Below are 12,046 nucleotides of genomic sequence, written 5' to 3' on the forward strand. Positions count from 1 at the left end.
AACCTGAATATCATAGTATATATATATGTTATTTTTTTTGTATAATGTTTTCCTTTTCCGTTTTACTGTTTCTACCTGCTTTCTTTTTCTTCTTAATGTTATGTTAATTACGTACTTGTTTAGGGGTCAACGTTTAACAAGGCTAAATGCTCTTTTTTGTTGACCCCTCATTCGACATAAATTTTCTTTCTTAACTAGTTTCCTTGTTATTTTTATTGTATTCATATTATCTGTAATGTTACCCTTCTACATGTATTTATATATTTCTCTTTTTTTTTTAATACTCTGTATGTATTGTATATGTTTTTTTATGAAGAATGAAATAAATACCATACCATACCATACTTTTCAGATGCGATAAGTGCCCCTTTCCACCTCTGATATATTTACACTTTTAACAATGATATGTGCCCCTTTTTCCTTTCTAATAAGTAACCTATCCCTTTTTCATAAATGCCCCTTTTCACTTCTTATAAATGTTCTTATCAAAATCTGATTGGTGCCCCTTTTCGACAAATGCCCATTTCCCATTCTCATAAAATCCCTTTTCATCCCTGGTACGTGCCTCTTTTTTAGATGTAAGAAGTGCCCCATTTTCATATCTGATCATTAGCCTTGGGTCTGATACAGCTAAAGGGCATTTCTATCTACCTATAAAAGAAAACTAAAAGTGGGAACCTGAAACTGCTGAGAATAATAATTAAAGCGTCAGCCGGAAGAAGATAAGTATGGAATGTCAATTATGATGTGGTTATATACCCCGGGTAAAGCCAGTTTTTCAGAGGCACCATTATTTTGTTTGCACTTGAAGGGATCGCACTAACATCGTCAATCCGGCTGTCCTACTATCCGTAATTTCTATGTATAACGCTAGGTTTGTAATTTCTAAATGTAGGACGTGAAGATAGACACCGCCGGTATTATAAACTTTATCGGCCTAGTTTAGGCTATGTCGCGCAACTTGATCATGATCATGGACTGAAAGCTCAAGTCAAAGCTCGAAGACTGATGTTCAAATTCAAGCTCTAGCTTCTTTGAGAGTACAGTAAACTTAGTAAGATTATCTAACATATTTCAATGATATTTTTGGCTAGAATATCGAAGTCGTAACGTGATGTGATTGTGATTGTGAGTGCTGAATGCAGTGTCAAGTTGAAATTGAACTTGACGTGACTTCTGACCTGCTGACTTGAGTCTCTTTCTTCACTGCACTAGGCCTAGAGACGAGTCTAGAGTCGGCGCTTGTTCAGAAACCTATCCAAAATTTGACCCGTAACTCCAGCGTGGAGATACCCTACTGAAACATACCCAAAATGAAGTACCGGTAAATTCATTAAAATGTCCAAATCAAAAGTCGCTAGACCTCTATGTATTAGATCTAGGTCTAGGTCTACCTGTTAGTGTTACGTGTCAACTTTCTTGTTATTTTTGGAGTATTTTTCGTATAAACGTTGATATAGATAGTCTAGACTATCTTTACACTTTTCCACAGGTTTCACAGCAAACCGCGCCACTGCACAATACAAGTAGGTCTACATACTGATGGTGTGTTGTGGCATGCCGCGCGCCTGTGTGAAGTCATCTACCGTTACGCTGCCACTGCCAGGGGAAACATTCGCATTGCGCGGCAATACAGATTGCAATATTTCTAGTTTTAAGAATTAAGTCTTCGATGGGAAAAAAGGGTCATTCCTCGTCTTGACCCAATTCATCCCATGTTATCGTTGATTCAGGGTATGCGCAGTCAGTAGCGTACGCCAGGATTTTTTTGAGGGGAGGGGGTTTTAACATTTGAAAATCGCATCAAAAATTTCGCACAACTCAGCCTGCCGCTGAATCAGCACGTTTTTTTTGGAGGGGGGGGGGGGGGGAGGGGGTAAGGTCACTTTATTTTGGTCACCCCTTTTTTTCCTTTTCTTTTTGTTACAATTTTTTTTTTTTTTTTTTTTTTTGGGGGGGGGGGGGGGTTTTCCTCCAAAACACACACATTACAAAAAATTGAGAGGAGGGAGGGTTCGTTTGAGGGTTTGTTTATGTTTTTTTTTTTTGCGGCCGAATATTCGGGTACGAAAAATCGTACCCGAGTAGTTGTCAACCGTACAGGTACTAGAGCATTCGACTACCCGTCGCAGCCTTAATATGTGTAACATAAAAAGTCATTATCAAGAAGTAGTACTTCCCAATTAATTGCCCCAAAACCTGGAACTCCTTACCCCCTGTGCTAAAGAATTGCCATACTCCATACTTTGAAAACACATCCTTTTTTAATTTGTTGTAGTATTTCTCTCTGTTTGTAATTCTGTAAGCTTTGTATCATCATCATCATCATCATCATCATCATCATCAAGTACGGGTAGAAGGCGTTGGCCTGTAATTCCCGGTCACTGCTTCTATAGTAGGTTTAGCCTGTTGGATTTATTACTGAGTGTATGCGCATGCACAGGAGAGAGTCATGGGAGATCGAAGCGATACTCCCACCAATGCTTATCTATGTGTCTTTTGAATTTGTCCGTTGTTGCCAAGACCACAATATTTTCTGGCAAACTGTTCCAGTCTTGTATTATTCGTCTGCTGAAAGACTTACTTCTAACATCCAGTCTGCAGTGTTCTTTCTGGATCTTGAGACAGTGCCCTCTCGTGGATCTACTTCTACTTGCAGGTTGGGAGAAGAAATGATCTTGTGGGATGTCGACTAGTCCGTGCATGATCTGGTGGACTGCGATCATGTCTCCTCTTCTTCTTCTGTAGAACAGAGAGTACATGTTCATGTATTTAAGTCTTTCTTGATATGGGAGGTCCTTGATTTCTCGAACCAATTTGGTAGCTCTTCTTTGCACTCTTTCGATTTTCTTTGCATCTTCTTTAAATCTGCTATGCCAAAGAACACTCCCATATTCTAGGTGTGGTCTAATTAGGGTCTTGAATAGAATCGGTAGTGTTGTCGTATCCAGTTTGGAGAAAGTTCTTTTCATTATTCCCAGTAGTTGGTATCCCTTACTGACCGCTAATGATACATGTTGATGGAATTTCAGCTGGTAGTCAATTGTCACTCCAAGGTCCTTTTCAGCTTTCACTGATTGCAGAAGTTTCCCCTGCATGTGGTAGTTCCCTTCAGGATTTCTCTTGCCTATGTGGAGTACTTTGCATTTGTCCTCATTAAAAGGCAACTGCCATCTCTCAGACCATCTGTGCAGGTTGTTTAGGTCATCTTGGAGGTCATTAATCTGTGCTGGTGTGCTCACTGTATTATACAGCTTTGTGTCATCAGCAAATAAGGCTACTTCGCTCTTTCTCACGTCAAGTGGAAGGTCATTTATGTAGACCAGGAAGAGGACCGGTCCAAGGACGCTGCCTTGCGGTATCCCGCTTGTTACTGGAGACCAGTTGGAAGATTCTCCGTTAACGAAGACTCTCTGTACTCTCCCTGTCAGAAATGCTCTAATCCAGTTTAGGAGTTTACCCTCAAGTCCATGTGCCTCTAGTTTGAGTAGGAGTCTTTCATGGGGAACACTGTCAAAAGCTTTTTTGAAGTCGAGATATAAAACATCAATCGCCTTCCCTTCATCGAGCCATCGCGACCATTCCTCTAGTACGCAAAGTAATTGAGTTGCACATGTCCTTCCTGGGGTAAATCCATGTTGATTTTGTGAGAGTAGACGGTTACTTAGTAAGTGTGTAATTATAGCATCTCGAGTAACTTTCTCCATCAGCTTTCCTGCGACAGAGGTGAGGCTTATAGGTCTGTAGTTGGAAGCTTGTGTCCTGCTACCTTTCTTGTGAAGAGGTACTACAGTGCCTCTTTTCCAGTCCAGTGGGAGTTTACTTTCCTGCATAGATTTATTGTAGATTAACGTCAGTGGTTCGGCAATAGTCTTGGCTAGTTCCTTCATCACCTTAGGATGTGTCCCATCTGGACCTGGTGACTTGTTGGTGTTAAGCTTTTTAAGCTTGTTTTCAACATCGCTCACTAGTATGTTTACTTTGCTTAATGTAGGTAAGTCCATTCGTAAGGGTACTTGTATGTCTGGTATATTCTGCAGGTCTTCTTGAGTGAATACACTGGAGAAGTATTCATTAAGAATGTTTGCCATTTCACTGTCAGTTTGAGCTGGTTGGCCATCCTCCTTCATGAGACTCACAATATGGCTCTTACTCTTCACCTTGCTGTTGGCGTACCTCCAAAATGCTTTGGGATTTTGGCCAATGTTCTCTACAAGATCTGCTTCAAAACTTCTGCTAGCTACTCTTGTTGCTTTCCTAAGTTGGTTCCTTAGTTGTTTATAGTCTTTGAAGTCCTTTTCCCTTTCCTCTCCTGTTCTGTTCTCATCTGTATAACGTTTCCAGCAACGTGTCTTCTTCTTAGACAGTTTCAAGATGGGCCTTGTTATGTAAATATTTCGTCTTTTGTCTTTATTACACTTCCGTACAGGTACATAATTTTCCACGCATTCCTTTATTCTGTGGAGAAATATATTCCATGCCTGCTCACAGTTCTTATCTGCAAAGACCTTTTCCCATTCTATCGTCTCCAGGGTTTCGTTCATAGTTTTGTAGTCTCCTTTCTGATAGATTGTACGAATTTCTCTCTTTCTTGTCTTCTCTGTTTCCTGTAATATGTCTAATTCTGCTAATAGACATACGTGATCACTTAGTCCTAGAGGAGGCAGGTATTCGATCGAAAGAATCAATTCGGCGGTATTTGTAAATACGAGGTCAAGCACATTAGCCCTTTGTCCATTTCTGTGCCGGGTTGGTTCATCTATATGTTGGTGGAAGAACGATTCCTGTGTGGCGGTGAGGAACATGTGTGACGAGTTGTTGGAGGTTGAGTCCACATGTGCTCTCTTCCAATTGATATCAGGAAAGTTAAAGTCTCCCATGATAAGTACATGCTTCACTCTGCTTTCACTAACTAACTGCATAAGTTCACATAATAATTTGTTGTTTTCCATCATGCTAGATGGGCTCCTGTAGATGCATCCGACCAGAAGCTCATCTTTCCCTGTGAGTAGGACAGTGCACCAAGTGTTTTCTGTAAAGTCCGAATCAAATGAGACTTCTTGAGCCTTAAGTTTCCTGCTGATGTAGATCACAATGCCTCTGTGATTATTTTCCTTGTCTATATTTGTAAATACATCATATCCTTCGACTTTGATTAATTCATGTGTTACTTTAAGGTTGCCTGATTTAGGAATAACTTCACATATCATAATTATATCCGGGTTATGTTCTCCAACAGTTACTTGTAGTTCATCCATTTTATTTATTAGGGAGTCAGCATTTGTATACAGTACCTTAAATCTATTCTGATGTGTGACTGTGTGCTCCAAATTTCTACTCCCTTGTCCTCCCATGGGTCCTCCATTAATGTTGCCAAGTCATTGGCTTTTTGGAGACCCACCTACTGCTCCAAATACTCCATCAACTTCAATGCCGTTATCCTCATCTATGTAGCATGGCTTGAGAGGAGCAGGATCTGGAATGTCAGCGTTTTCCTGTAGATTTGTTTCAAGGTTCACTTCTCTTGGCTCTCCTGTATCCCTGGTGCCATTCGCCTTTCTAGGCAGATTCTTCTTCCATCTTGTCACAATCTTTCCCTGGCGTATCACCAGTTCTTGTTCCCCATTTTCTCTCCTCTGCTTGAGTTCTTGTCTTAATTTCCAGTTCTCCTCTCTTTGTTGCCTCGTCATATCAGGGGATATATATGTATTCTTCCATCTATCTGTTTGTCTCAGTCTCTTGGATGCCGATAGAATTTCACTTTTCCTGTGTGGGCTCTCCAATTGGATCAGAAGAGCTCTCGGTTTAGACATCTTGTCCTGTTGTTTGCTCCCTAGGCGAATGGCTTTGACTATGATAATGTTCTATCGTTTTGATTTGTAACAAGTATTTCTTGTTTATGCGCTTTGTTTGTATTTAATGAAAAGGGGCTTTATAAATGTAAAACAATATTAGATTGATTATCATATTCCTGTGTGTTTGATCCTTACAGGCATAAGTTCATCTGCTGTGAGCCAAGACGAACTAGCTGCTTCCCAAGATGGCTAAGTATGATGTGGATCGCTTTGAGAATCCTCCAGATGAGGATCTCATCTGCTGCATCTGTCAGTGTGTCCTGGATAATCCCTTGGAGAGTCCCTGCCGTCATGTCTTCTGCAAGGTCTGCATCGAGACATGGCTCACGAACCGCAACAATTGCCCAAACTGTCGCAAGCGACTCCGCATCGCCAAGCTGAAACCAGTACTCCCGATCGTCAGGAATATGATCAATCGGCTCTTGATCGTTTGTGAAAACAGGGAACACGGCTGCGCTAATGGAATCAAGCTTGAAATGTATGATAAACATGCCCAGAATTGTGACTTTGCTCCGATCAAGTGCTTGAATACAGGATGTGGACAGACTGTCTTGCGGCAGAACATGCTGGCCCATGAACAGACTTGCAAATATCGTCTCATCATGTGTAAGAAGGGGTGTGGGTTACCTATCTCCATGGAGAAACTGAAGAAGCACAACTGCTTAGATGAGCTGAAGACAAGTATGACAGGTGAGAGCTTTCACTATGATATTGAATTTGATGAAGTATATTGCATCCTACATTGTAAGTTGGAGCTTTGATCAGATCGGAAGATCAGAGCGACACCCTCGCACCTGTGATCGTTATCGACAAAAATTATGCCTACATTATAATCCAAGATGGCGGCCCACATGTTTTGCCTCTTCTCTTGGACCAATATTATTAATTTCAAAGTCATGAAAAGGCACTAAACATCAACATCGTCTACAACAACTCCAAATGACAAAATAATCCCAGCTATGCATTTTATTATAGCATTTAATACCCAAAAACTTGAACATTTTCGGCATTAAAAAGGGAAAAAAATTCTGCCTATTTTTTTCTGATCATTTTTATTGATCAGCGATCAGAAATTAGTATCCTATCTCACTTGATCGGCTCAAGATCGGCCCCCGATCGGATGATCGGTTACAGGCCTAAACCTATAATGTTGTCTTTAATGTACATGAAGTTGAGTATTGTAAGAACAATATCCAGGAAAATTATGAGATACATATACTACTTTCATGTGGTAAAAAATATTGTTTATCTAATCTACAAGAATTCTGTTCGCACCTTGGTACATGAGATTGTGATCAGCCATGAATAATTTGCTTCCCCCAACCTTATTGACTGATTTGACAGATTTGTCACCATATTGTGTATTTTCAAAAGTTACAAATTACTTACTTTAAATGTCGCTTTCAAGTGATGAATGAAAAGTTATAATTTTCCTTTTACGTTGTCTTCTTGTCACAGCCATGGAAGACCAGTACAAGCAACGTCTTCTTGACCTAGAAACCAAGTTGAACACCAAAATCCAAGTTCTTGAGGACCGTATCAAAGCCATGGAAGAGAACTGTCGGCAGGACTATGGCTCAGGCTGGGGATCAGCAAGAGATTCCTATAATTCATCTATGGCTGGTTTTGATGAGAGTGATTCACCCAGCAGGGACATGGTGGAGTACACAGACATTCAAGACTATGAAGAAAATAATGATGATGATAGTAACTCTTACTATTACTCAGGCAATGAAGACAACGACTTTGAGAGCACTCCAGAGTACCAGGAGGCAGAGACTTATGATGTGTACTCCCCTGATGAACCTCTTGCGGAAGAAGAAGAGCCGGAGGAGCATGAGGAGGAGGAGGAGGAGGAGGAGGAAGAGGAGGAAGAAGTGGAAGAAGAAGTGGAAGAAGAAATTGAAGATTTGGAAGAAGAAGTTGGAGAAGAGGATGAAGATTCGGACACTGCATTTTTTCTGAATTCTGATGAAGAGAGCGCTAATGATTCAGAGGGTGATCTCAATGATTCTTTGCTTGACAGCAGCGATGCGGAATCTATTGCAGATGACCATGAACCTGTTCAAGTCTATGAAGTTAGTCCAACAAGTCCACACTCAGAACACAACACGCACCAGGAGGATTCCTCTGCGATAGAAAATCTAAGCTTTGAGGAAATGCGTGATGCAGCATCAGCTAATTCTCCCCATAGCAGCACTCACAGAGAGCGTGGTAGGAGAGAAGGGCATAGGCAACCACAGAATGGTGAAGGAAGACAACCAACTGGTTTTCATGAAGGACGTTGCGCTGCTCATGATGAAGCATCAACTGAAGGTTTTTTTCCGCGTGATAATGCTTATGATAATGAACACTCGTCTCTGTGTAGCCTTCGTGTTGAGCATGGAAGCACTGGAAGAGCTTCTCCTCGCGAGCAAGAACAGGGGTCTGTATCAGAACCTGAGGAAGAATCTGAAGTGGCACTTGCACCCCTAGTTCTTGCACCTATTATAATTCAAGTAGATGGTTCTCAAAGTGGGGATGGGAGGAGACAGTCGGATGAGGCAAGCGGAAGAAGACGAAGGAGCACCAGAGGGCATCGCAGAAGCTCAAGAAACAAAAGAAGTCATCACTCTAGTCAGAGAGACAGGCCAGAGTCCAGCAGTGGGCAATCTTTGCAAGCATCTAGTAGCAATGAGCCTGGCGCTTCTCTTACAGAAGGTCAACAAGACAGAACAACACCTTCAATTGGAGGACGTGAATATTTGTATGGGGTACCCATCGATGAATCAGACTCGAGTGTAGATCCGTCATGGGAGAGAAACGCAGAAGATAACTCATCAGATGTGAGCATCACAGATGATTCATTGCTCATGTACGATTCTTTTGAAGATGGTGATTATGTAAGCAGCAGCCCTGAAGTCTATGAGAAGTTTCTTTCCTCTCTGCACAATGTGGATTCCAGTGAAAGTGATAAGACATGGATTCCTGGAGACCAAGACTCACCTGACCATGACGCTGATGTTGCCCCTGCTGGTCAACATGGTCAAGATGCTGACCACCCAACCTCGGAGACTGTTGAGAGAAGTGGCTCTCAAGAGGACTCTAGCCAAGCTCAATCGTCTCGTAGTAGTTCTAGAACTAGATCATCTAGGAGGACAAGGTCCAGACCAGGTAATAGGTCAGCCTCTGACAGGGATCCAGCAAGTCGATCATCAGACAACAGTGAGAATGTTCATATGTAAGTAGAAGAATTACTTGATTCTGGCCAAATCTGTTGATACTGGTTTCTTAAGAAGTAATCCAAATATGCCTGCTCTCCACGAACAATCTCTATAGTTGATCATATCCTTTGATGTTCATTTTGATCCTGTAAATATGACCTTGAGATGAATTTGGATGAAAAATACACCTTGATATAGGTTGCTTTTGTTTTCTTTTTTTCTTTCATAATTGTACATTTCGTTTGCTTTCCAGTTCTTCCTTCATCGAAAATGTATTCGTTTGTAAATTACACCTCTACGTGGATGTTATAGTGGCATCCTTGCCTGGATATTTTGAAGGGGTTATTGTCTGACAGGGGGGGGGGGGGGGGTAATCTAAAGGTAAGAGGGGGGGAGGGAGTTGGTTGTCCAAGTAGCAGTACGGTAGTCCAGTTAGTTGTCCTAGAAGTTAGAACTGAAATAAAGATATGCATTTAAACTGTTTGATAGCCCAGTTACACTGAGGAAACTGTCTCCAGACCAACAACTCACTGAAAATAACATAACATTAATTGCAAATGGCCAGTTGGTTTGTTACTCAGTTTTGGTGTTGTGACTATTAAAGGTATTATCAACCACCTGTAAAGAAAGGCCACCTGTCCATAGCATGGGATGTTTTTTGTTGCCCTTGTATAGCATTTCTCATTGAAATATGGATTAAATGAATCTGTACTTAAAGCAGAGCTCAAAGAACGATTTTTTGATGTCTCCCATGAGTGGTCTTTTATACACATGTTACACTCTACATGTACTTGTAATGCAACAACCATCCATCAGTTCATTTGATTGAATGCATTGTTTTCTTTGTTTGTTTGTTTGTTCTGCAGGACGAGAAAGAGGCGAGTGGTGGAGGAGAGCAGTTCAGAGAGTGAGAATGGGGAGGACAGCAAACAACATCCAGCATGGAAGAGGAGAAGATAATCTCAAAATGAGATGATTAGTTTGGCCTTATCAGTAACGTCTATTCTTCTGATCGATTCCAATAATTTTAGGTAGCTTTGCGCTTGACGTCGTAATATGTTGATTCTGCAGATGAATTTACTCTCCCCTTCCAAGACTACCAAAATTTATTCTTAAAATACCCTACATTTTAAAGCTATCCAAGGCCCTTTTGAGCATCTTTGTTATAGTAGATTATTGGCTCATTTGATAATGATAAATAATCATTATCATTTAGAGTCGTGACACAACTACTTCCCAATATCTGTTAAGAGCCCTTTTCTTGGCCTCGGCCAGGTCCCTACCACTACCAGTGCATGTGTCAGCCAGCATGTCACAGCTCAGTAGGTCTATGGTCCGATGGCCTTGCCGACGCTCACAGTCAAAATATCCCCACTTTTGCATGTTTGCCTTGTATCTCCCCATACCTGTATCCAGCCTGTGTACTGGTTCTTACCTAGTTGTTTCTGTAGTCTTCAGTTGACCTTACTTGTACCAAGCACTGAATACATTTTGTTCTGCTGAAACTTATTGAATATAGTCTTTTCCATTCAACAGGGCTAGTCAATATTTTCACTACTCTGGTCATTGTATAATTTATGATCTTGTAATGCTTACATCATTCTGAGCTGAACTGTAACAGGGCAACAACGTAAAGAGCGCCCTCATGTGGTGGAGGGCTTGTCATTCTAAGTTTAAACAAACAAACATAATTGCTACATTATAATTTGGGTTCATACAGTCTACCCTGTAAGAGCCGCAATGAAGCAACATAGGGCCTAAACCAATGGATAGTACAGGGTTGGAGTCAACTGATTACTGATATTAAAACTTTTTATACGGTCTTGACTTTGAACACATTAAAATGCATAATCAGATGTCACCGTGGGGCTATGTTGTCGCAAAAAAGCTATGTCTGACCTAGCAACATCTGATTGCAGCACTTCCCAAGTTTCCAGTCTGGTTAGTCATGCAAATGTCAACAGGACAAGAATATTGATTTTTACTTTTCACAGAGAACAGTGTTCATTATTCCTCCTTGGGATGTACACGTATACATGTACAGGTATTTTGAAATACAATTTATCCTTTGCTATGAAAACATGTTGACAATTTTTATTTGTTCATATGTGTTTATTTAAAATAAAATCGATATTTCAGCTTACAGGTATAGAAAACATTATTGTTACATCATTGTAATATGCTAGGTAGATTTGTTGTATGATTAATATTGATCCATATGTTGAAGGGGAATTAACACTTCATAGAAAGGTGGCCCTGGTAGAAACCCCCCAAAATTACCTGTAGAGAAAAAAAATGAAAAGTGAACGTTTGTGAAAATTGGGCAAGGTAAATAAAATTATGAATTTTAGTTGAATATGAGACCATGTGTGTGATGTAGGGAGTCTCCCATGATATGATGATTGATGTCAGAACTCTCTCGGGCGATGTGTATGTTCCTACGTCACAATCTACCGACCAAATTGCCAATTTGAGATTTGCATAGACTTACTGATCTCATATTTCAAACATTCATGATTTTGTTATTATAAGTCTGATGTATTTCAATCTTTCGTCATTCTGTTTTAATATCTTATTTTTTTTGCTTTCATACAAATTTTTTACAAGGGTTGGATTGCCCTTTAAGCCTAGATAAAGAAAAGGTTTTAATGATGGATTGGGAAGTAATCTTTTGCCATGTAAACCATGTGGCCTATCCATGAGGGAATTACAGTCCATGGAATATGTTATAGGTATGTTAATGCTTGGTACAACAGTATAAGAATATCTAATATATATATCTAAGAGTTCGTCCATGCAGTGTCAATAATTAAGAAGTCTTACATACTGTTCAATTTGTTTTGTTTATGATGAAATATCCATCCACATTGGTGAAGGTATCGCTATAACCAACAAGGAGAAACTATCTAATGATATGTTTCCTCACAAATATAAGTTTTAAAAATGTTTATTTCCCGAAATGCACTCGGGAGTCAGGAAGCAAAAATA

General features: G+C 40.3%; 1 protein-coding gene across 1 annotated transcript; it reads left to right on the forward strand.

The window, feature by feature from the left end:
• The first annotated feature begins 916 nt into the window (after window positions 1-916).
• LOC593787 (dentin sialophosphoprotein) lies at window positions 917-12,046 on the forward strand. Its single transcript, XM_793252.5, has 4 exons — window positions 917-1,054; window positions 5,993-6,545; window positions 7,314-9,075; window positions 9,925-12,046. Exons 2-4 carry the CDS (start codon window positions 6,041-6,043, stop codon window positions 10,016-10,018), a joined length of 2,361 nt encoding a protein of 786 aa, XP_798345.3. The 5' UTR covers window positions 917-1,054; window positions 5,993-6,040; the 3' UTR covers window positions 10,019-12,046.

The sequence above is a fragment of the Strongylocentrotus purpuratus genome, unplaced genomic scaffold (genome assembly GCF_000002235.5).
Source record: "Strongylocentrotus purpuratus isolate Spur 01 unplaced genomic scaffold, Spur_5.0 spur5_scaffold_14, whole genome shotgun sequence".
In the NCBI taxonomy this organism is placed as follows: domain Eukaryota; kingdom Metazoa; phylum Echinodermata; class Echinoidea; order Camarodonta; family Strongylocentrotidae; genus Strongylocentrotus; species Strongylocentrotus purpuratus.

Bases quoted from the DNA above. Each gene is read 5' to 3' on its own strand.
- LOC593787 (XM_793252.5), top strand. From the start codon at position 6,041: ATGGCTAAGTATGATGTGGATCGCTTTGAGAATCCTCCAGATGAGGAT. The intron at 6,546-7,313 runs GTGAGAGCTTTC...TTCTTGTCACAG, and splicing joins GCTGAAGACAAGTATGACAG to CCATGGAAGACCAGTACAAG. The intron at 9,076-9,924 runs GTAAGTAGAAGA...TTTGTTCTGCAG, and splicing joins AACAGTGAGAATGTTCATAT to GACGAGAAAGAGGCGAGTGG.